Source organism: Amblyomma mixtum, chromosome 2, assembly GCF_055824585.1.
Source record: "Amblyomma mixtum isolate Tamu chromosome 2, ASM5582458v1, whole genome shotgun sequence".
NCBI lineage: Eukaryota > Metazoa > Arthropoda > Arachnida > Ixodida > Ixodidae > Amblyomma > Amblyomma mixtum.
The window spans coordinates 71,161,008-71,186,967 of record NC_143013.1 but is presented as its reverse complement, the minus strand read 5'-3'; the positions used below and the strand labels follow the sequence as shown (position 1 = coordinate 71,186,967).

General features: G+C 48.5%; 1 protein-coding gene across 1 annotated transcript in view; it reads left to right on the top strand.

The window, feature by feature from the left end:
• ss (aryl hydrocarbon receptor spineless) overlaps positions 1 to 25,960 on the top strand; it is a 140,106-nt gene that overhangs the window by 93,903 nt on the left and 20,243 nt on the right. Inside the window, exons 3-5 of the mRNA XM_089567731.1 lie at positions 5,921 to 6,021; positions 17,954 to 18,043; positions 20,445 to 20,580. Of these exons, the coding sequence (XP_089423857.1) occupies positions 5,921 to 6,021; positions 17,954 to 18,043; positions 20,445 to 20,580 (327 nt within the window). The remainder of the gene's footprint in view (positions 1 to 5,920; positions 6,022 to 17,953; positions 18,044 to 20,444; positions 20,581 to 25,960) is intronic.

Below are 25,960 nucleotides of genomic sequence, written 5' to 3'. Positions count from 1 at the left end.
GCAAGCATAACAGCTAAGCACTTATTTTGTAAGCTGCAGTTTGCTGCCGTCCTGACATTCTCATTCCAGCGCCGTTCATCTCACTACTAGCGGAAGTCTTGCATCCACGAAATTACGCGCCATACACTACACAGAACACCGGTTCGCGCAGTCAAATTCTCATAGAGTTAATACACAAATTCTTACCTCGAGCTTCCTCCTTTTCGCGAAAGGTGGCCTCGGTGGCGGTGACGAGCTCCTGTGCGCGAAGACAGACGGTATTGCGCAGGGTTTCAGTCCAGCTGACTTTGTTGACAGGCCCAATGAACGCATTATCGACAGGCTATGGTTATAATCTTCATCACGAAAGTGGTCAGAGCATAGCACTGTAGTCTTTGAGGGTTTGAAATCCCTTCGCTTCACAGCAGCGACCCACCTCGCGGAAAGCTTCTTATTTTGCGGGAAATTATGAAAGACCACATCGTCGCGGCCGCCGGTGTTAGTGCAGCCGAAGGCTGCGCAGACGCCGGCATGATGGTCCACCGCTTCACTCGATGCTGCCCACGTTTCTGTACGTCACCACAAACATAAAAAAGCACAAATACAGGAACACACGGCAGATCGAAGCAGCTTACGATGGCACGCACGCAGAAACAAGCACGGTCGCGGAGGCTGCGTGGCGACGGAACACCAATGTTTACGTCACCACCCCACGGTTTCCGGTTTCGGCTCGCATCGTCAGGGTCATCAGCAGCGCTCGGCGGACAGCGGGGGGCGGAGCTACCGCGCAATTTTAAACGGCGATTACGTCGCTCCTAAGTGATTAATCTGCAAAAAAATTTCACCCGCATGATTTTTAAGGTTCCCACATCCATACGTGAGCATCTTAATGAATTCGAAAATCTCTTCAGCTTCCCTTTAATTCCAGTGTTTCTTTTTCGTAGGGGAGAGCGAGTTAATATAAAAGCAAGCGTGCAGTGTTATCCCACCCGTGTTATAAAGTTATGACCGCACGCATGATTCGCGGGCATGCATGCCCTCGCCTTCCAATCGCCACTGTCTCTTCTTCTCCGCATCGCCAGATCGCACATCGGAAACCTCTCGCTGTTGACGCTTTCGCTTAGCTTCGCGGGCTTGAAATTCAGGACCCTCAGGTGCCGTAACCACTTGCGCCCACATTCACGCCGACGCATCTCCTCTGCCCGGATATTGAGCGACTCAGTGACGGCGTGCTCACGAGCGGCGTACCACGAGATACGCGATGGTCACGGGATCGCCGACTGATATGTAGCACCCGAAATCGACTAACGAACGGCTAACAGCTAGAGCTGTAAAAGAAAGAGGCGAATGTTTTGGGCTATACCATAGTCTGGTGATAGCCTGTCGTGCGCTCATTTTGAGGAAACTCATGGCAGGATTTACGGGTCACAGTTGGAGGGGAAATGAGGTTCAGCATGGCTTCTTTATGTAAATACCCCCCCCCCCCCCCCCCCTTCTCCGCCCATAAATCCGCCCATCAGAAGACTTGGTACAGATGATCCTGGTGCGCATGCGCGTCGCGATGCTGTAGCCAGTGCGCAGCACTCAGCGCCGTCTCCATACCTCTAGCAACTAAAGCGAGCCGCACTCTTTGTCTACACAGCTCGGGCGCTCTCCTCTCAGAGCCATGCTTTTGTACGCGTCCGCGGCTTTCCAACGTGTGTTTTGTTTCCTCAGCTGCGTCTGCCCGTCGCCGTGGTGCCGCGGTCGTTGTAGTGCGCGTTGCTGCGGCGCCTGTCTGCGTCGGTGCGGTCCGCCGCCGCTGGACTGCGGCCGAGTGGGCGTGTGGGCGCAGCAATCGGGAAGCAATCCATCACCTCGCCCGGCCGGCCAACACCGGACCCGACCGACGGAAGGACGCGGCGTCACCGGAGAACGCGGCGAGAGAGGAAAATATACGGGCTAGAAGAAAGAAACCGGGGGGACCAGCAGGAACGACGCGCGCAGAGAATAGCGCGGTGGCCGGGCACACTTCAGTGAAAGCGAAAAGCGGCGCGGCGGGCCGGTGCGCTTTGGGTCCGCTTGGAAGGCGGCGGTGGGCGGGGCGAGAGGCCCCCTCTGGCGCGCCGGAGGCGCTATTCCGCGTCCTCCTATGCTAATTATACGCGCGCGCGCGCGGTACGCGCTGTCGTGCCTCGTACGCGTCGACCTCCTCTTTAACGTGGGGTTGCTACGCGTGTTGCCCCTGCCCAAAAGGGACGCTGTCGCTGGTATCGTAATATCGACGGGGTTCTACTTTTTAGGACTTCCTTTAACTTTTTTCTTAGCGCATAACCGTTAGTTCGCTGATGCGTGGCGTTATCAGAAAGTGTGAGCAGAAAGTGTGGACACTTAGCCGGGCTTACCTGAGCTACTGCCGACTAACTCGGGTAAGCTTGGGTAAGTTCGGAGGAGCACCGCGCAATCTGCAGCCAATGGGAGGATTCTCGGGTAGGAACTCGGGTAAGCTCGGGCAAGTTCGGTGGAGCGCAGCCCATGATGCAGCTAATAAGATGAAGCGATCGGGTAAGTTCGGAGGAACGTCGCGAATCTGCAGCCAATGGGAGGATGCTCGGGTATTTGCGGGTAGTAACCCGGGTAAGCTCGGGTAAGTTCGGAGGAGCGTCGCGCCAGTTTCGCTTAACCGCTGCGCCACTCACTACGCTGGTAGTGGTATAAGGGCTCGGCGCCATCTATGAATGTTAAATATAGAATGACCCGTTCTGCACATATGGGCATTAACCCACTAAAGGTATCACGCCATACCCTTAAGGCGGAGCTTAAGTCTATGGCTCGGCGTTGCCTTCACAAATCAGTATGCCTTCCGGATCGCGATGGCCGACAGACCTTCTTGTGTAAACTGTGTCTGTGAAGAGACAATCAGTCATCTCCTGTTTGAGTGCCCAGTCTTTGTGAACGAAAGACGTAAGAAGCTGCGTTGTGCTCTGGACCGCCTTGATCCTCGCCCTTTCACTGAGGCCAAATCCTCGGTCCGTGACCACAACAGTGGACTGCCGTCAAGGCTTACCAGGCACTGTTTTGTTTTTTGAGAGACTGCCTTGATTGACAGACTGTGACTGTGTTTCCCGTTCCTTCTCTCTTCCCTCTTTAATCCCCTCATTCTCTTCCCCAGTGCAGGGTAGCCAACGAGAAACCTCTCTGGTTAACATCCCTGCTTCCCCCCCCCCCCCCCCCCCCTTTATCTATCTATCTAAGTGCCACATCGAATTGAAGAACGACCACCTTCTTTCGCACGTCTACTGATCAAAATGCGCCTCCCATTTTGAATTTTGAGAGCCGAACGTCCGGCTGCCTTTATCAGGAGGGGCGTTTTTGAAATATGTACCTGTACCTGACACGTTTTGAGAGTTTTAGCACCCGGAGACGACTGTACGACTCTCCATGCATACATCTGCAAAATAAACTAAACTCATTCATGCTGGCTCACCAGAAAATAACTTAGGACTCATTTGTCTATGATCTCACCGCTAACGGAATCTCTCACCCTTATTCAATATCAGAATCACCATGAATCGGAGTCAGCTGCCCTCACTGAGACATAGAGAATCACCCGAACTAAGACTCGGACTCGTTCTGCTCACTAAGTCGCCAGAAATATAGCAGGAACGTTCGGACAACAAATCGACGTGCCGTTCGCTTCTAGGCGCCGCCGCTGTACGAGATCTTATTTCTCAAACGAATGTACGCCGACTCCTTAGCAGATGCGCCAGCCTGCTTCCGTTAGCGTCGAACGGATGGCGAGCAGGGTGGGTTCTAATAACGCACAATATGCGATCAACCGGCACCAGACTGTCACACCACAGTCTGTCACATGCCTTTCTTAGTGACTGCAGCAGTGAAGAAACAAAAAGTTAGCACTCCACACTGTTCTCGCGTCATGCACCCTAAGACTGAAAAAAGAGCCTTGAGTGTTTTCCTCAGCTTTCTGCGCTTCAGAGACAGTTCCCGACATGAATCAAGAGCGACATGCACAGCACTCTGTCGGAACAAAGCGCACCTCTACAATGCGCTGCATGCAGTGCGCACATACACGCTTACATATACAGGGTGTTTCACCTAAGACTTTCTGCAATTTTTTAAAAATAAGCTATTTGAATTAGATGCGCGCTTTTTCTGGCATAGCATTGTCAGTGGTGTAGTACATCATAATGCAGCTAAGACGTGCTAACTAGCAGGCTTGTTAACCAATATTTAATAGTTAACTTTTAAACTCTTACCGTTGGGCTCCTTAATTATTGAGAGGCATGTAGCCCACCGTAAGTGATGTCCATATCCGTTTTTAGAATTTCGAGAACGCGATTATCCTCGGCGCTGTGGCCCAACAAATTTTGGCTATTTCGACGAGTTACGTGCACTGGAGAGGTTGCTTTGCCTGCAAGCTTCTCAAACCGCATGTATTTTGGCGCGATGTAGGCGAAATTTGTTGGGCCACAGCGCCGAGGATAATTGCGTTCTCGAAATTCTAAAAACGGATATGGACATCACTTACGGTGGGCTGCATGCCTCTCAATAATTAAGGAACCCAACGGTAATAGTTTAAAAGTTAACTATTAAATATTGGTTAACAAGCCTGCTAGTTAGCACGTCTTAGTTGAATTATGATGTACTACAGCACTGACAATGCTATGCCAGAAAAAGCGCGCATCTAATTCAAATAGCTTATTTTTAAAAATTGCAGAAAGTCTTAGGTGAAACACCCTGTATAATTTTCCTTTCCATAGCTCGCTGCGTTCTCCTTAACTTAAGCTGAAACCTTTTCGTTAGCCTGCACGTTTCTGCCCAATATCTGATTACCGGTAAGATACTGTAGTCGTATACTTTGCTCTTGAGGGATATTGGTAAACTGCCATTAATTATCTGAGAGAACATGCCAAATGCGCTCCGCCCCATTCTTATTCTTCTAGTTATTTCCCTCTCATGATTCGGGCCGGCGGCCACTAGCTGCCCTAAGTAGACGTATTCCCTTACCATTTCCAGCACCTCGCTGCCAACTGTGAACTGCTATTTCCTTGCGAGACTGTTGAACATTTCTTTCTTTCTTTCTTTCTTTCTTTCTTTCTTTCTTTCTTTCTTTCTTTCTTTCTTTCTTTCGTTCGTTCGTTCGTTCGTTCGTTCGTTCGTTCGTTCATTTTCTCTCTTTTTTTGCTTCCTTCCTTTCTTTCTTTCTTCAGTTCGCCAATTTTCTTTCTTTTTCTCTTTATTTCTTTCTTTCTTTATTTATTTTATCCCACCCATTGAATTACCAGGCGTGTTTTTCTATAAAACCGCCTGGTGTCTATTCGGAGCGGCAAGAGAAGGCTTACTTCCTAGCCACTATATAACCCAGAATTTGTTTATAACTCAAAAGTTGTATATAACCCAGAAGTTGTATAACCCAGAAGCCCACATGCACCAGTTCCGGTTAAGAAAACAGCAATTCTTGGTGTTTACCAGTACCCGTAATGGAATGTGGTGAAGCGTTCAGATATTCATATGCGCACTTGTTTACATCTGCACGTTTTATGCGTATGTGTGCGCGACAAAGATAATTTGAGGAGTGGAAGCTAGACTGCCAGAACTGTGTACATATGTGCAGATTTAGTAGATAATGTCCTGCAGGATATCGTATGTCGTATTCAGATACTTAACTGAGCCTAGTTTATCGTGCTTCAGAAAGCTGGTGAGGTTACCCTCAGTAGCCGATTGATCGACACTGGGCTTAGTTATGAATAGCGCCATGCTCTTCATAGAAGCCTGGTTCGCGTTGGTTGACCTGTGTCATACACACTGTAGCGTGCACTTGCGTGGTTTTGGAGCACTCTTTCATTGTTTGGGTAACTTTGTAGGAATTGCAGTCTTTTTATTTTCGCATACTCGGCGCTGAGTTGTCTCCGACTAAGTGCCCTGTCGCATCCTCTCGCAGCCTCTTTACACCGAAACCTGGAGAGGCATGACAGCCACCAGCACAAGAGCCGGGAGCTGCTGTACATCGAGTCACTCGTCGAAGGAGATCTCATCCTGCAGGTGCGTATGCCGAGGGGAGCTGGCATGCATAGAACTTGTCCTCGCCGTACGTATCAATGAGTGTCATTCCAGACAAGATATGTCGAACGGAAATTTTAGCTCAAGCTTATGTTGTACCAGCAAAGTCTATGTGGAACCTGCAGCAGGAATTCAGATTCACGGAATGAAAGCGCCGTGTACCTGTACCAGTAAAGTCTATGTGGAACCTGCAGCAGTAATTCAGGTTCACGGAATGAATGCACCGTTGACCAAGTTAGCGCCCTTGTTGTTGCGGCAACTTTTTGTCAATGTCATATTTAAATACGACGTGTTTGGCAATACAAGCAAGAATAAGTTTTTAATCTTTTTTTCGACGATTATGAATGTCGTGATGATAACGTAAGTGAATATGGAATGGCTTAGGTAAAGAGACAATTTGTGAGCAGTAAACGTTTTAATTTCTCTGTATACACCACAAGGACACATGACTAGCCCAACTCCGTGGCAACGACAGTTGCAAGGAGCGAATTTCGTCACAGCTGCAATGCTGTAAACGGGGTACCGCACAAGTGTGGATCTGTAGCACCGACGAATATTACCTCGCTGCCTTAAAGATTCCTTAGAGAACATAAAAAATTATCGGTTATCTCCGACAGGGAGTGGCACACCTCAGTGTGTTGAACGCGTGAAGGTAAATAAACAGACCGAAGAAGCACCATGGGATAGTTGTAGCATGCTTGGAAAGAAGATTCTGGCATCTTCTTACACAGGCTCTATAGAAGGACACCAGATAAACCACTTTCAAGTCTGCCACTACACTAGATGCACCACTACAAGTTGGTAGTGATGCTGGCTCAGAATCAGATTACAACGCCTCACCAAACTTTATGAATGCATTGTTTTCAGCAAAGAATGAGAAAATAAGCTGTTCATGGATTACGTAGGCACTTGATAAAGAGGTGCGCACTTTGCATAACTTAGGCCACCAAAGTCAGTCATACTGAGCAGAAGTGTAGCTCTTGCCGTCATATTTATTTCGTATTTATTAGGGATGGAAATGAAAAAGAAAGAGAGTGTGATACGTAAACGGAAATTTTACCTTGAACGAGGGGTTGTTTTACCGCCGAACATACAATTTCGCAGTGAAAACAACTTTATGTGCAGCCTGTCGGGCAGTGAAGTGTGAAGTCTTGCTCTAACAGGTTGCTGTTACAAAATTATAATTCTCGTTTTGCCAACTGTGGCATAATTCAAATGCCACATATACCAGGAAAACGTCGTGAAACAAATGCACTTCTTCGCTCATGTCGGCAGGCTACTGCCAGTGTACTTGCAACGAAATGTTAATGCCTCACTTGCTCATTATCAATATGCATGGGTGGGTGGCGCCGTCACACATGGGCTTGTAATATGCACACCTTTCTAAATATAACTTCAGTATTAAACATTTGAGTCAAGCAACTAGTTGCCATGAGAAGAAGCCTAAATTCTCACAATTTTTTTTTACCATTCTTTACTCATGCAACATAGCATATGGCAGAGACACACGAGGGTACTTGGAGTAGGCGTTGCTACAAAAATTAGGATGGCCTTAAAACGTCGCAGGGCAGGATAGGGCTAATTGGAGGGATGTAGGAGAAGCCTTTCTCCTGCAGTGTACATAGTTATACTAATGATGATTGGGATGAATTTCAAACATCACCTTACAGGGAACACTAAGCTCGTCACTGGTTATTGCGCACCGCTACAACCATTTGCAAGCCTACCCAGCGAGGTTAGTGCACAAATGTCACCTGATAGTCGTCGCTGGGTATTCTTAGAGTATTCTTCTCCGTACTTTTCTACTTCTAGCTTCTGCAGACATTTAAAGTAGTTCTCAGTCTGTTCGACCTAAAAAAAAAAATGTGTTGAATTAACAGGCATCATGTTATTGCTCTGTTTCGGTAAAAAGCAGCAAACACATCTTTGCACATTTACGAACTTGTATACTTATTTTTGTACGTGATATAATTTTAAGCCGCAAGCACTGGAAGCATTTCACTGCAAGAGGCGAAGAACACACAACACTCTATTTATTTAGAAGCGTTAGATTCTCATCAAACGTCGAAGGACAAAGTTTGGTGTAATTAATAGCAAACACTCACTGGTCATGTGCAAACCATTTATCTGTGGTAACAGTGATGCAGACGTCGATTTCTAAAAGTAAAGAACTGCGTTGGGCTGTTTGGGTTATTCCGGAAGCTCAGACATTCAGTCAATGTGTTCGACTCTCCTTCGTGCTTAGCATTTAAATTCATTTCTTAGTACCCATTCTTTCCCTCGAATAATCGACTTGACTCGCACTCTGTCGAGTTCATGCAAGCGCCTGCTGCATTATGAGCTACCAGACAGGAATGAAGAAGTTTGGCCACCTCTCGCGCAGCATTTGCTTCGGCTGGTTTAAACGCCTCTTGCTGCGTCAGTTTTCAGCAAACAGAATAAAGAACAGTGGTTATGGCGCTCGGCTGCTGATCTGAAAGACGCGGGTTCTATCCCGGCCACAGCGGTCGAATTTGGATGAAGGCGAAATTCTAGAGGCCCGTGTACTGTGCGATGTCAGTGCACGTTAAAGAACCCTAGGTGGTCGAAATTTCCGGAGCCCTTCACTACGGCGTCCCTTGTTGCCTGAGTCGCTTAAAACAAACCTAATGAGGCTTATAACAGCCGGATAGTCAGGTTAAAGTGGCCTGAATACGAGCGAAACGAGGCGCGCCAGGAAGCACGCGAATAAAAATGTTAGGCTAGGTTCTCGTTTCAAGAAACAGGAAAAGGAACCATACCACACGTAGCAGATGAAAAGAGAAGGAAACGGATTCTCAATGAAAAGCTGAGCCATGCTGACTTCTCTTTTTAACATTCTTTTTTTTTTTGTATCCGCATATGTAGAATAACGCTCCATTGAAAAGCTGCAAAGTACTGTTGTGATTCGATAACTATCGCGCGCAAAAACATAACTAAAAAAAAAAAGAAAAACGAAGAGCAGGACATGTTCGCGCCCTGGACCTGCGACACCACCTACTTTATTCTTAAAGGCGAGAACAATAACAACAGCAACAAAAAAGAAGTCCAAGGCGATAGCGACAGTAGTCCACCCATAGACGCGCCGCTAGCGTATATATTACGAGGAGCAAGGGGGGCTTTATTTATGGCAGGTGTCACCGTCGCCAGAGCTCCCGGCTTGCGGGCGATTCGGGAAATTTTATGGCGCGCCGGACAGAAGAACGAGATCGGTCGAGCTGCCGAAAGAAGCGGCAGAAAGAGAGAAGACGGGAGCGGGTATGAGCGAACGAAAGGAATTGAGAAAAAAAAAGAAAGAGAGAGAAAGCAGAGGGGAAACTCACGTCGCCGTCCTGGCTCTTTAAAGACGCGACGCGTGAAGCTGTGCGGCCGAGCGTTGCACCGACCAAAGGGAAGGCGCTTTGAAATTAATCGAGGCTATGGGTATACCGACGCGTTTACGTAGATAAGGGCTGCCGACCAAGCATCCGAGGGTAGCGCCTGCAGTTTGCTATTTCTTTGTCGTTTTTAGTTGCGCGCGTTAAATACGCAATAAGGCTGAGGAGAACCGGCCCGGCTGCTATTTATATACAGAAGGCGAGAGCGCAGAAATATCTCGCTGATACTTGCAGATCTAGCTCCCAAGATTCAGAGGAAAGGATACTACTTATTATTCGAATGGTGGAAAAAAAAAAAAAAAGAGAAGGATTTTTTCCGAATTTTAGTAGCAACATTACCGTTTTTCTGCTACTGGCCTCCTCTGGAATCAAATGCTTCCACGGAGTGTCTTCGTTGTTTACATTTTCTTTTTTTTTATCACTGTCCTCCCGGGTCTCAAAGCCTGATTCGTCCTGTTTTCGATATCTTGTTAGCGCCGTGGTAATGGCGGCGTCCAGGCGTTACTGATTTTGAACGGGGATAAATAGAAAGGAATTTCGGGCACCAACCAAATAAACGGGTAATTTTACCCTTTCTGGCTCCGACGCTGATTGCGGGACAAGTCAGCCACATAAACTGCGACGTCGCTTCGAATTCTTAATGGGCGGTTGCGTGCGAGTATCGGATGTCTAATCCCAGCCGCTTAAATTTTGTCTACAGCCTGTTTGTATCGCCCTGACGGCAGCAAAGCACGCTTTAAGATAAACGACTCCGATGGGAGTGTTTTTTTTTTGTCTTTATATCATGGCGTTTTGAGAAAGAGTTTCGCTTCTTTTCAGTTTTCTTCACAAAAGCTAAAGAACAAAACTTTCGTAAAAAAAAAAACGACATAATCAGTAATGTAACAAAAGCGAAGACTAGTTCGAACGAGAACGCGAAACCGAAAAAAAAAAAAATTATTCAACAAAGGCAACTCCCCCCATCCCTCCTCGCCGAATTTTCATGCTCACCTTTGCTATTCTTGACGTGATGTGGCTTAGACAAGTATATCAAACGGTTGATGTAAACAAACCGTCGTCACACAAGCAACCCTTAGGCATTAGTCAAACCAAGTTTTCATGACAGCTTGTGTACAGCAACGTTTTGCTAAATTCAACTCCGCGTTTGACGTCACAGGCACAATCGGTCGCAAGTCTGCGACCGCCAGACCCGAGTGGCTCGTTCAGCATTTTTAACATCTCCGGCCCCGCCTCAGCTACGAGCGTATCCGCGCAGCTAAAAGGCACACCATACACCGTTTAGCCTCTTATCCACATCGAGGTATACTAAAGGGGCTCGGAGCAAATACGGGCCAAAGAGAGGAACAAGCAACACAAAAGGCATGTCAGTGACGGAAGAAACAACGGGCCGAAGGTCGAGCGTACAAGCAGCCGGTAACCGCCCAGATACATGTAGGGCTCTGAGGTCTGTCAAGAAAAGAGGAGACCATCGGGGCAGCCGCTGTACGCGGTAGCCAGAGCTGTATACGTAAACGTCTCAATCACGGCCGCTTCCATCTCCGAATGTCCTCCCAAACACGCCCCCGCCGCACTTGCTCGCTCGCGAAACACACCAACACAGAAAACGGACACGCCTGAACGCATGCTTCGCAAAAGGCCGCCGGCAGTCCAGTATAGAGGAGCGAAGCAAGAAGCAAATGCTTGTCCTATTCGTCGGGCTGTTATTCTGTATACTTTTATTTTGCTGACGTTTTTAGAGCTATACCCGTATAGAAGGAACTGCGGTTGTTCCCACATGACAGCGCAGTAGTAGCGGAAGCCTACCGTCCAGAAAACGGGGGGGGGGGGGGAGTCGAGCGATCGTCGACAGGCCGAAGGAAAAGAAAAAGAAAAGCGCAGGCTAGAGACAAAGCAGACGACGGATGAAGCGCCTGGGTGGGCGGGGCGTAAGGCATCGGCAGAAATGTCCACCAGATAGCGCACCCTCGGTCTTCGATGGTAAGACGGAGACGTACGCAAGTATACAGACAGGCGCGCAGAACAAAGATGTCAGCGATCCTACCGGGAAGCCAAATACGGTTAGAACCGAACTAAAAAAAACAAAGAGGGGCATAAGAAAAATACAGGGTTAGAGGAAAGACAAAAGGCAAGGTTAGAGAGAGTCGAGAAACACAACGGTACGAAGGCGATCGAGAAAGCGAAGACCTGCCACGAATCCTATAGTTTTGCGGGCTACTTATTCCTGATGTGGCCGGTGTGTGTTCCCTGTTTGTAGCACGGATAGGCTCGTCGTTCTTACTTTTATCTTCGCAAGCAAGTTTGCAAATCAGCAACCGCGGAACCCAAGGGAGCCTGGAGGAAAAAAAAGAAGGCGAACGAATTCGGGAGTGGAAAGGAAAGACCCTGCCTTTCGCTTCCCATCGCCGGCCTTTCTATAACTTTATTTTTGCCACGCATTTCGGGGGTTTCTAGCTAAGCAAACGCTTGCGCGAACACACGCACCTATACATACCGCTCGCTCGCCTCGCCGCCGGCGGGCGCATGACGCGTAGGGAACGACGCGCCGAAGACAGAGAGGCGTACGGGAGCATAAACGCCCGTCGAGATGTTGAACGCTCCCGGGTCGTCGCTCCAAGCGGCGAGGCGGTGGCAGCAGCGAGGGGGAGACGTGAGCACCGCGCGTCGCCCAGCGCAGCCAGGGTTCGGATCGATCCGTATAGGCCGAATCCAACGTCGGGTGCGCGCCGTGGGCGGGGTCGTCCGTCCGGCTTCCTTTGTCTCCTTTCCTCCTTCCCCTCTCCTCTCTCCCTTTCACATTGCCCAGGTTTTTCTTTCTTTCCTCTCCTCTTTCATTTTCCTTATTTCCCCTTCGCTTTGTCTCATCTAGAGGGAGAGGCGAGCGCTTCCCTTAAGTCGTTTTATATCTCGCTCTGTGCTTCATTACCACTTCGTTTTTTTCTCCCTTTTTCCCTAACCTTCTGTGCTTCTCGCTTCATAGGCATCTGTCTTCGTTCCCTATTCTCCCTGAGGCTCTTCCTTCGCTCTGACCCTCCCGTTCGTCGTCGACAGACGCCGACGCGCTTCCCCTACGTCGTGCCTCGTTTCCCTCGCTCCCGATTTTCTCTTTCCCTCTCTACTCCTCCTCTCCAGCGCGACTCGATTCCGTCCAATGGGGAATCAATGGAACGAGCAGAGCGTTTTCTCGGCGGCTGGCCGGCAGGACGCAGTGACGCGGTCTCCACTATGCGTGCTTGCGTCGGTGCGGAAAGCACGTGTGCAGGACACATGCGCTCTTTCTAGGGCATTTATTAACAGTATGTCTTTACGTGATGGACGCCTTCACATATGTGTGGCTTGCCTTAATTAAACGTAATTGATACTCGCTCTAGCTCGGAAAAAAAAGGATAAAAGGAACGATAAAGCTTCTCTAAGTGTGTGACTGAGCAGTATACGAAAAAAATGATCCATATTATTCAAGTAATTAACGTGTGAGATGAAACTCATCTTTTTTTTTTTTTTACATCTATAGTAATGATTTTTCCCATCAGTATTTGCGCCGTGACATTATTTCGGGTTCGGCGCGGAAGTAAGCAATGCTTTTCTCCTTATGTGCTGAGTGTTCAGTGATCTATTCAAGCTATCTGTACATGCAGGCACGCTACTTCAGAGCATGCATGGCCTGCGTGTATCAAAATTGTAGGTTGTCGCTTTGCTCATACACCAAGTCACAAGCGAAAGAACTGTAAACAACGCGGGGGGTGGAGTGCATTATGCCGGCGTCTAACCAAACTTGTATCTCATCCCAGCAGTCAACTGGCATATTGTTGACAACAAATTGTCAACCAAGTAACATATCCTTCGATACTATATAGCTATTCTTTCTTTTCGGCACCAATTATATTCAAATGATCTTTGCTTATTCCTCGACTTAGTTCTCTGTCTATATGCCCGGCAATTTGCTGGAGTTGCATTTTTTTATGACGCTATTAAGCTAGCGATTGGAATAAAGTGAATCTGCAGTCCTAATGTGTATGAACACTTGTTACCCTTTCTTTTTTTCACAGATCGTGAATATTCCTACATATGCTTTATGCACGCAAATGTATACATTGTCGCATGTGAATTACGCACATGGTAACGCATATGTTGTGATACGCCTAGCCTTGTGTCTGTTCTAATGACATTATGCGGATGACAAAGAAGGTAACGCATCAGTGTAAGAGAAAAAAGTATCGACGCAGTTCACCGAGATTTCGGTGTATACTAACGTTTCGAGTATAAAATGAGACCGCTTATAACATGTTACCGCACAGCACCTGTCTGCGTGAGAAAAAAAGAATATGGCATCATCAAAAATAAACATAAGGAAGAATCAAGTCGGCTTTCGAAATCAGTAATTTACAAGGAGCCGAAGAATTCGTACTGATGAAAAATTCCAGGTGCATTTTTTTTTTCTTCCCCCGGAACCCCGTGTTTCTTGTTTTGTTTTATATTGATTATTAAGCGGATTCATTGCACACTGCTCTAATATGCTGTATAAAAAGGACGTGGTAGCTATAGCGTGTATACAGGTAACGGATATTGCTTTCGCCAGCCGAAAACGCCGCATGTGTAAGTAAGCAGCGACAATTTCAGGTTAAAAAAAAAAAACAAAGAGAAATTTGCACCGCTATCTGAATGGCACCTAGCAAGGAAGCGTTTACAACCGTTTGATGCTTCGTGGCACCACTGGCCCGAGTCCATGCATGTTGGTGCGTCTGTCCATCTAGCCTCTATCTCCACAATCTTTCTTCCTGTTTTCTCTCTCGCTTCTGCCCTCTTTATCTCCTTGCCCACGGCATGGTTGAGGTGTGCAGGCAATGAGCGACAGTTACGGCGCCTTTTCTCTCTGCAGAAACTCCCCCTTATCGTCTTTTTCAATGGAGGCAGCGAACGCAGTGATATCACAAATTTTACGAGCTGCCTCAGAACCGGATTTTTTGGCACACATTTTACACGGTTGCTTTTAATACCTCCCTAGACACAAACCAATTTCTATGCGTAAAGCCGTCGTGCAGCATGTGAGTTAACTGTCCTTACAAAGAAAAAAAAATCTTACGATAGCAAGCCCGCAATGTAAACACAAATGAACAAAAAGCGGGCACAAATATAGCTGCTACCGTGGCAAACGGAAGCCTCAGAGGCGTTTCTGATATACTGGGTGACACTTTCTCGCTCAGTGATGCGAAACCTTCCGCGGTCTCAAGTGTCTCGGGGTTGCTACTCTTGCCAGTGAGAACGCGCGCGTTTACGACGTCGTAAGCTCCTGTTCCCGCGAGATACGAACGTGCGGTCTTCTTTGCTCAAAGATGGAATGAGATTGAGCCACCGGGTCACGATGCGCTTCAAAGATAAAGACATGGCTCTTGGTCGACTGAGGCATCTAATCTGGAAGTATTCCGTTTCTCAATTTACTCTGCGTTCTTCTTATTTTGACTTTTATTTTCTATTTTAAACCGTTCCCTTTACAAATAGGGTTTAGTGCTTACGGGGTAGAAAGAGGTTTAGAGAATTCCCGCCGTAAACGCAAACACGCTTCTTTTTTATGCGGCGTTCATGGCCTCGGTAAGTAAGCGAACAGGGCCGGAAGGAAAGGTTTTTTTTTTCTATTTTGAAGGCATGATGAGGCTGTAGTAAAGTATGCCAGGAATAAATCTAAACTCACTTATTTTAATGGCGCGCTATTCTAAGCATAGCGCCAGGTTAATGGTAAGAGCAAATGGTTTTGGAGCATACAAACGAAGTTACAGGAATTAAGGCTGGTGGAGTACAAACCGCACTCTGTATGTCTAATGTCTCTATCTCGTCAGTAGCATGATACCGTTGTTTTCCTCTCTTTACGAACTGAGCCACTGAAATGAAATGAACTGAAGTGCCTGCGTGCGCAACTAGTGCTCTAATAGGTAACGTATGCGCATTCGTCGACACTATCGGCTCTTTTTGCTTTCGAAGCAGGTTTATACATCGCTTACTGTTTTCCACAGCCTATTTGCATGATGTTATTTAAACGTTGCCCATTGTATGATTGTCTAAAGTACGCTGTCCCAGCACAGTCACGAGCAAAGCTCAATTTTGCAATTCTGAGTAGCGTAATTGGGAGAACACATCCGCTTCAGAGCTCGTCAGCGACCTCGCGAAAAGCGACTGAACATAATCTTAGTTCGGTCTGCGCTTCAAAGAAATCCGTGGTTTGAGCGCTCGGTTATATGCGCTCAATAAAACTCTATTCAAAATACGCAAAGAAATATATTCTTTCCTTTTTTTTTTTTGACGTTTGGCTTCACTGCGCAAACTGTGTGTGTGAGGCAAAACAACCTTGCCGTCACATGAGACGCCTTAAAGCGAAGCTGAAACGGTTTTTTGAGAATCCGAGGTTATTCAAGAATTCGAATCTATCAAGCTTCTAGATAAAGCATGCAAAGTATTTTTGCACTAGGATTTAAAATGGTGACATAATCGTCGATTAATACCGCGACGATGTTTAGGCTTCTCCTCACTACGTTGGAGGAGTGCGATGAAACTCGGCAGTGACGTCATTGTTGCCGAAATTTCAGATGTCCGCTGCTTACACCTGCATGCTGCTGTGCGTGGTCAGAGGGCGCCAAACAATGCATCGTGAGGTTCACCTTCGATGGCGCCGGTTTTCTTCCATGGAATGACCGTTTCTTCGCTGGAAACGTAGGGCCGTCATACGTGACGTCATTATCGGGGCCTCTGCCCGTCGCTGTGCACTTCAGAGAAGCTGAAGGCCGACGACGACTTTATGCGGCGATTACGCCACCATTTCAAATGCTAGAGCAAAACTGTTTCGCAGGCTTTACCTGCACATTTTGCACATTCGGCAACCTTAAACTCATCGAATTCTAAAACCGTTTCAGTTGCCCTTTAAGGGGACAAGCTGTCAGCGAAGACGATCGTTGTCTTCGTTTTCTGCTCTTTGTTTCTCATGGTGACGCAACAGTAATAATTAGCTAATCGTTTTTGTTAGGGTCTGTATTTGTCTTACTTCAGCTTTGGCACCAGGCGGAACGCAGTCGGTTCACATACGGACGTAGCTGGATTGGCTGCTCGCTTGAATACAATGAAACAATGCCATCTAAAAGGCTCGATGCAGAAATTAATACGGCACCGACTCTTCTATCCCGAACTTAGTACCGGCGTTTCTAATAAACCACATACCAGCTAGCCCATCTCAGCACACTGGCTGCCTTCTGTATGCTGCTAATAAAGCTTGAAAGAGTTGAATAGGAGAATGAATGAAACTGGGAATTCCTTACGTAGTTTTCCGAATTGTTGGTGTCGCGTAACTATGACTGCGGTAGCCGGCGACGCATTGGCGAAAGAGGACTCTGCGCCCAATTACATGAAGCAAGCATGCTTATCTTGTGAAGCGCCGCCATAAACAACTAAATAAAAAGGTGTTCGGAGCTGTAAATAACAATATTTGTGTATAGTGTGATAAGGATATCTTCAAAAAGGCAAGCATTCATCCCGCTTGTTTAGAAGCATTCTATGAAAGTTTCCAGTTAGCATGCAACATTTATTTAGCTAACTTTCCGAAACCACCAGTTATAGAACGAGTTTCACCATAGTTTCAACTAGATTATAGTTTAGAGTAACATTTTCTCATTCTCTTTGTCTCCCTCTAGAGGCAAGCGCGATTTTTTTAAAAGAAATTGTGCTGTCAATAAAGCTCGCCATTTAAAATGTTCTCGCACTATCCCGTTTATTTCTTCTTCTGCATGGGATATCCTGTCATCCCATTTTCTTGTTACTAGGTCGGCTCTGTTTTCCGTCCTTTTTCCTTTCTTTCTGACATTTCCCTATTTCCCACTTGTATTGTAGAAGACTGGACTCGAGTCCTGTTAACCCCACTGGCTTTCCTTCACAACTCTCCTTCGCTTCCTCTCTCGTTTCTTAAAAGCACGTATAGTGGCAACTTCGATACCTTTATGCAATGCTCGGCCTGGAACTATTGCCAGTATTTTTTAACGGTTTCTCAGGGTGTCAGCTGTTAAAAGACATGCTTTGCCGAGGTCGCGTCGTTCCTACGAAGTGGCGTCATCATCACGTGATCAGCACGTGAACGGCGGAATCCGCCGTCTTGGCTCGCGCACGTGTCAACGCATCACGTGATCACGTGGCGCAAGCGCCACGCCTGCATTCGCTAGTAGCCAGCGCCCAGAGCTCTCAGAGCATAATATCAAGTACCTCTGGCCAACGCGATGGTTTATCGGAACTCATGAAGTCAAGTCTTTTCTCAGTTCATCTCCTTTTATCCAGCGCACATGACATGAGTGAGTTATGGATCATGCGATAAATGGATCATGTGACTATTAAGCTCCTCAAACATGATTTTGATTCCCCTCAGCAGCTCTGAGGCTGAGCTCGCGTCACATTACGTGAACGGTCTTCTGAATTTTGATTTGTTTGTTAAAGTTTATTAAGCGAATGAGGTAGTTTCCCTTGGTCTGAAGAACGCATTATGGTTGTCTTCGCAGGCACTCAACGGGTTCCTGCTCATCCTCACCTGCGATGGAGAAGTTTTCTACGCGTCGCATACGGTCGAAACGTACCTGGGCTTTCATCAGGTGAGTCTTTTACGCCACTACATCTGCTTTTTCACGGGTGCTCAGTTTTATTCTCGTTGGTTTATCGGAACTCATGAAGTCATTTCCTTTCTCAGTTCATCTCGTTTTATCAACCGCACATGAAACTTTAGATCGAAAGAAACCTCAGGACGGATCGTTATGCATATGCATTGCGCATTCTCTGGGGGCACTCTGAAGTCGGCCCCACGTAAAGACCGAGTTCTGGTGCTAGCCAATCAAACACGCCACAGGCTGTCATGTGGGGGCCGACTTTCTCCCTTTATTTTTTGTGTCGTGGCTTCGAAACTGACACGTGACGCTCCCTTTTCACTTTTTTCTCTTTTCATGTATTCAAGGCACATACTTTTGCTTTTATGTTTCATCATGCACGCTTGAGGTTTCTTGTTTGCTTCGAGTTATTTTTCTCTTTTCCGAGCACAGCGCGGTCGCCGCCTTGCTTGCCAAGGATTATGTTCTACTACGCCGCGATCTATATCCCGCCTTTACATGATAATGACTTTCCGTCCACAACGCGTGATTCTCAGTTTCTCAGAGGTGAACGATTTCGCGCTAAAGCGAAACAAGGAGCCTCGACCACTCCACTTCACGCGAAGCCGCTTTCCGCGGACCCGCTCCATCATCGCGCACAAGCGTCCTCCCTGGATGCCGTCGTTGTCGTCAGGAGAGAATGACCGTCGCACAGATATTAAAGAAAGAAACGACCGGGAGGGGAAAGAAGAAGGCGCGGCTCGAAAATCGATCACGGAGGAAGAAAAAGAAGAAGAGAGAGAGAGGGAAAGAGGCGAGCGGTAACAACGCTCGCACGGCCAGCTGGCGATGGCGGTCACTCGACGGCGGCAGCATAAGCGCAACGTCAGCGGGACGACGCTGGCAGCACAAGCAGCATCAGCAGCAGTTGCTCGCCGGTGGCGTCGAACCGCCAGCGCTGTGCTGACGACGCTGGCGCTCGCTGAATGGGCGACAGAGGCGGCGGAAACGTTCGCGCTGAATAGGCCCGTGCGCTGCGCCGCCAACGCTTGCGTCGTTGCGTCTATGGTGGCGTTCGTTGTTGGGTGTGGGGCGAGGGAGAGGGCGGCTACGACAACGGGTGGGGGCGTGCGCTGGTGGTGCTCGCCGGACCGTGGTCCGTTCATCACCGAGCGACATCAATTAGGTCCTGTCCGCGAACGCAATTAACGCGCCGCCCAACTCTCCGTGCCCCACCTCGGACCACCCGTTCTAACCGACTCTCCTTTACCGTATATCTCATCGTCCGTTCACTCATGCGTGCGTCAGCGGGACCAGCCAAGCGGGAACCGCGGTCGCGTCTCGAGCGCCGCCCGCGCGCGCTGGCCACTGAGAGGGATTTACAACGGATATCAGGTTATGGCGATGATGCTCTGCTTACAAGGCGCCTTTTTTTTTCTTTGCACATGTCTTTCGCCTTTCCATGTTTGCCCACTTTCTTGTACTCAAAAGGAAATAGATACGCTTCTGCTAGATGTCAATGTAAGCAGGTTTCACTGGGGCTTATATGGCTTTTAATTAAGGCCATATACGGTACAAAGCCAATTTACGGTACATTCGCGGGAGCTCACCGACAGAAAAGAAAAGAACAATGTTCTTTGTGTAGAGAAGTGAGCCCACCAGTTCAAAGCCTGAAGTGAACAATGCATGCGCAGCGAAATCGTGGTACTTGTGCGTTTCGGAAACCGAATCATTGATCTGAGCTGCTTCTTCACAACGCCAAGCGCCGCGATAGTATCTGCAGTGAACTCTGCGGATAACCGTGGTTGCGAAATTTAGAGCTGTTGCTCATTGCTCACAAGCGGTGTGTAAACGCGACCACTAGCTTCTGACAGCTGCCTACAGGCTGCATAGATCCCCTGAGCTCAGCTGAATTTCGCTACCAGCGTGGGTAAAGAACTCTAAAAGAACCTCAGTGACGGGATGGAAAGAAACACGGTGTGTCACCTACAGACTGTTTTTGTGTGAATCAAACCCAGGAAACCTGAACAAGCGCTTCTAGTTTTGTCAACTGACCACTACGTACCACGTGCCGCCGAACATTCAAACTGAGCGCGGGGATTTCGAATTTTCAATACATCCCATTGATCGTTTTGTGCCGTTGGAAATAGTTCGTTATAAGCGCAAGACGCATTTTATACGTCAGATATTGCAGCGGTATGGAAGAGTAGGCCATGATAATCACCATGTTGGAGCAGGATCTGCCGGGACTCAAGCTTTCTCAAAATCATAAGTTTAAAGTGTCCCCACTGACACAGCCGACAGGTGGCGCTAGTTGCTGAATGACCGTGAAATCTGGGCATGTGTCGGTGCAGTGTGTGTTCCGTGACGTGTTCCCACATGGTCGTGTTGTGTCTCGGCGCATGTCCGACAGTCAGACATCTGCCACCAGAGCGTGTACGAGCTGGTGCACTCGGAGGACCGCGAGGAGCTGCAGAGGTTCCTGCTCTGGAACTCGCAGCTGCCATCCGACCGCAGCGCCATCTCGCTCCAGGAGGCCCTCTTACCCGGTGAGTGGTCACAGTTTCGCGGCACGAGCGCCATCTTCTGGCGGGCCTATTCTTACACTTGGCGTCAAGTAAACTCAACCTGTGCACGATTAGAAAAAAAAAAATTGCTTCCGCCAAATAATCCCGTCAAGATATAATCACAGGGCTATTGCAATGACCTTGTGATGCAAGACTGATTTGAGCTAGTTGGTTGTAGCATGACATGTTTACTCAAAAAACGTACTGGCGCTACAAAATGGAGACAACACACACAAGACAGGACTGTCTTGTGTGTGTTGTCTCCGTCTTTTAGCGCCAGTACGCTTTTTGCGTAAACCATGACCTTGTGATGTCACGTTAATGGCACTATGTGGATGCTGTCAACGTCTTAGCACATACATGCTTGCAATTAATAGTTTGCACTATGCCATGCCACGTTGTGACGCCGTGGCCATGTGACGTCACGGTGTCATGCCGCTTCAGTTGAATGCGGCGCCGTGGCGCATGATAGTTAGATAGATACAGAGAGAGGGGAAAGGCAGGGATGTTAACCAGAAAGGAGTCCGGTTGGCTACCCTGCACAGGGGAAGGGAATGAGGGGACTAAAGAGGGAAGAGAGAAGGAACGGGAAACAGTCACAATCTGTGTGCAAATGGTATGATGACATGGCCGGTATAGCATCCCGTAGCCGAACGTATGTGAGACGCCATGGTCTATAGCACTCCGGATTTGCTTTGGACTCCGGACCTGTGGGTTTCTTTAGTGTTCACTGACACCACACAGTAAATGGGCATTTGTTTGCATTTTGGCCATATTTTGGCCGCTGCCGCTGCAGCCGTGGACCTCGTGGTGAGTAGCGAAACGGCTTAGCCAATGCACTGACGCCGCGGATGTATGCGTGTAAACGGTTGTCTTCATTCTGTTACATTATGGCGCGGCATCACAGCGGTGTGACGTCATTTTCTTGGTCGCTGCCTTGCGTACTGGGAAGGCTATTTGATATACCTCTCATTATAAAGCCTGTCTAAATCCTTTTATAGACATGTTTAGACAATGAAGAAATAAACGAGCCGACGAGCTTAGTGTCATCACTGAATAACTTATACCGTACGCTGCATGCATGCAATGATGTCAGCTTTGGCGCGCAGGAGGTTTACTTATCCTTTCAGATCATTTAAACTACTCATCCGGCAGGCCACTATAGGTACTTACTCTAACACCTTACATTAGTGGACACTGTTTAAGCAGCTCGCATGGCTTGGGTGCGTGCTGTAAGGCCTCAGATCTTAGCATCTGTTAGCAGCTCATTGGCCTGTGCCCTCTGAAACAAAGCAGACGGCACCACTGTTAAAAAAATAACATCATATCTTAAACGTGTACATTTTATACGCCAGCGGAGACTCGTTTCTGCAATTTTTTCCCTTCCTGCATTACTTCGATGAAAGTGATTAGACACTGCAATGTGCCAGAACACGATATGATGACCTCATGCCAGGCCGGTGACGCGCTATATCCCGTGAAAAAAAATAATAAAGCAACAACAAAGCTCAATCTCACACGGCCACGTCACTGCGCGCGGAGCAGACCGGCAGGCACACCTGGATGGCTTTCCCTCTGCTGAATGCTGCTGGAGAGATCGTTCCCCCCTCCAGCTTCACCTCCGAGCCCTGGACCCCCTCGAAATGCCCCACGTATCCTTACCGTTCGAAAAGCGGGCTGCGGTGGGGATCACGCGGCGGGCCCCCTAAACCAAAGCAGCGCCCTCTGCCGACCGCGAAAGCGAAAAGAGAGAAAAAAAAAAGGGGGGGGGGGGGGGGGAGAGAGAGAGAGAGAACGGTGATCTCAGAGACCAGTCAGAGCAAGGTATAAAGCACCGTTCTCGTTATGATTTCCTTTGTTCTGCACGCGAGAGGAAAAACGGGATTGCGATATCCGCAAACTACCTCCCAGCGAGAGCATATACGTATAGACAGACGACGGGCAGACAAGCCCTGTCTCCTGTCCGCGATCGAGGGAGCGTCACGGCCCGCTTTTGGGGGTCCTGGCTCGAGCCTGGTGCACCCCGTGCTCCGAAGTCTGCCTTCCCCTCTTCATCGTTTCTGTTATTGCCTGTACACTTCTTTTTTCTTTATCTTCAAATAGACCGGTATCCATATTCCATTTTGCCCTCTCGTATCGTTCTCGGGTCGACCGCTGGTCACGCTATTCACGGAGTGAAGCGAGAGTGCATCTGTACCCATTCACGTAGGTAGGGGAGCAGGTATTCCTATAGTCCTGCCTCTATTTGCGGGCTCGATCGGCCTCGGCGGCCAGCCAGGCTGCGGTAAAAGCCCTGAAACCCGGGCTGCTGTTTCGCTTCACCGCCCCGGCGCCACCGTGTAATGTATACACACCGTTCCCAACATCGCCCTCCTTTTTACTCCTCCCCGAGACGCCCAGTCCCCGTTAGCGTGGTCACGACCGGCGGTCGTCCTCTTCCGCGGCGCGCGACGCGGGAGGGGGCACCCCGCTGCTCCGCTAGCGAAATTCGCCCCCGGTAACAACCTCATTAACATCATAAATCAAACAGCTTTCTCTTTCTCTTTCTCTCTAGCTCCGTTCACTACTCCCAGCGACCCTTCACCTCCGGTCCCGCTATGTTTATCCCTATACCCTCTCAAACACACCCGGTTCCAACACTCAGTTTTCCACCTCAGTTAACCCCCCACCCCCTCTCGCCTGCACGTGCTACCTACCCCCTTAGCCCCACGGCGTGTGGCCGGCGCACGACAGACGTTCAAACCAAAGCTTTGAGTGGCGCGCTGTCACCTCCTCCCTCACTCCGACATGCGGGAACATTTTTCAGCCGGAAGGCGCGTCCTCTGCGTCGCTTAATAGGCTTTAGTCTCGCGTCTGGTTCTCTGAGTACAAAGCCGCAGACTAGGTTCATTGCAGTTGCTAACTTCACCGGTGCAGAAGGGTAGTGCTAAAGTTCCTGTCTCTGCATGAAAGCGGTATTAAATGCATTGTTGCGAGGGCATCGCTTTCCTGGCCCGCAGCAGGCCCGTTTGAAACCTGAAGCGCGCACAGGCATCGTATACGGGATGCCAACAAGCGAGTTTACTGCGTCCTCCCCGCTGTGCCGTGTCAGCTTCGAGCGCATTGTGGATTGTGGATGGCTCTGTCTTCCTGGTTAGAATGATGGTTCTCGTTTGTGCGAATTGGCTTCTTCTGTGTCCAGAATAATGGGTGCGATAACTTGCTGCACAGCTTAGTAGACCTGTCATGGCACACCCGGTACTGCATGGCCCCTATATACTTTCGATGTTGCTAGGCGACAAAATTAAGTTGTTACATCAGCGTCCCGTCATGTATGTAAAGTTACATGTGCTGTATTATACGTCATGGCATGGGATAAGTTGCAAAAATTGTGACTGACGTTGGTCATATATCCGAGTGCTTGTTTGCTAGACACACCTGGAGCCGTGTCTTCGATGGCTCTTTTCTGATTCGGTCTTTTGTTCACTGTCATCAATGGATGCCAAACGTCAGGAACGTCAGGGCAGAAAGCTAGTAAGGAATCTACAAGGGGCTACACTCCGAACACGAATACGCCTATGTGGGCGCAAAAGGAGAGTGAGCTGTACTTTACTGCATTTCCTTTTTTTTTATGGGAGTGCGCTAGAGGACAGTTTACTCCCTTTTTGCTCCTTTCTGCTAGAGTGTAAAATCGGCATCGAGGGCTGTACTGACCAATGGAAAGGAGAAAGACGACTGAATATAATAGAAAAGGGATCAGTGCCATAGTTGCGACCTCTCGTCCCCGCATATCACAACACCAGTATCATTCGACGTCAGACTGGCATGCATTTTTCAACAAAAAGTACGCATAGTGTACTCCTTTTCTCCCTTTCTCTCTCTCTCACTCACTCACACAAACGCACACGCACGCACACAAACACGTACGCACGCGCGCGCGCGCGCGCACACACACACACACACACACACACACACACACACACACACACACACACACACACACACACACACACACACACACACACACACACACGCGCGCGCGCGCGCGCGCGCACGCACAGCTGTTAGCATGCGCTGCACGGGGCATGTCTAGAAGCCATAGCCTTGGACTCACAGCTATAGCTGTCACTCGACTGTCGAGAAGACGGGAGACAAAACGTCGCGATAGCATGCACAGGTTATTCGACATGTCGTATATGTACCACGATTTAACGAAAGTCGAAACGTTCCCGGCAAGTAGCACCAAGTGAGTGTTCTTAGATCCTATGTGTATACTACATATACACATCTCCTGAAATATATTTTGATCATAACTAAATAATTTACAACTTTTCTTTCTCGTACATCTGAAATACCTTGTAGTTAAGTCAATGTCGAGCGAGTCAGTGTTGCTGCGCTATGTGCAGGCGCAGAATTGGTACTCTACCTGCATCCGACCAGACCTTAATACTTCCCTAGCCGTTTTAATATACGAGGTCTGTTAGAAAAGTATCCGACCTTTGGCCGTAGAAAAAAACTTGCATAACTGGAGCGTTGCAAACCTAGTCACCTTCAAAGTAGTCTACTTGGGACTCCAAACACTTCTCCCAGCGGTGCTGCCATTGTGGGAAGTATTTCAAAAAGGCCCCTTTCGGAATGGAGTTTAGCTCAGCTGTCGTTGCAGCCATAATGTTCTTCCTTGTCTGAAATCGCGCTCCTTTCAATGGCCTTTTGATTTTGGGAACCAGCCAGAAATCGCAGGGGCCATATCAGGACAGTAAGGAGTCTGTTGAACTACAGGAGTCTGGTTTTTCGGCAAAAAATCTGAATCGAGTGCGAGGAATGTGCAGGAGCATTGTCGCGATGGGTGCGCCAATTTCCTGTTGACCTCAGCTCCGGGTTCTAGCGCCGCACAGCATCACGTAGGCAACGGAGGACATCCCTGTAGTACTCTTTGGTCATTGTTTTACCCTGTGGAGTGCGTACTCGTGGTCTGCCACACAGAGGGTGTCAAAAAAAGCAGTCAGCATCACTTTCACATTGCTGCGCACTTGGCGGGCCTTCTTAAGTCTTGGCGACGTGGAATGCTTCCACTGTGACGACTGGGATCTGGTTTCCGGGTCGTACCTGTACACCCAAGACTCGTCATCAGTGATTATGATGCTGATGAAGTCGGGGTCACTGTTTGCGGAATCCAGCATGTCCTGTGAGACTTCAACACGAAGCTGCTTTTGCTCCACCGTGAGCAGCTTCGGCGCGAATTTCGCCGCAACTCTCTCCATGGTCAAATCCTCGGTGATAATGGAATGTGCGGAGAAATTGCTCTTGTCCACCTCTTCCTCAATTTCTCGGATAGTCACGCGACGGTCCCGCGTCACCATAGCGTTCAGTTCGGCAATGACCT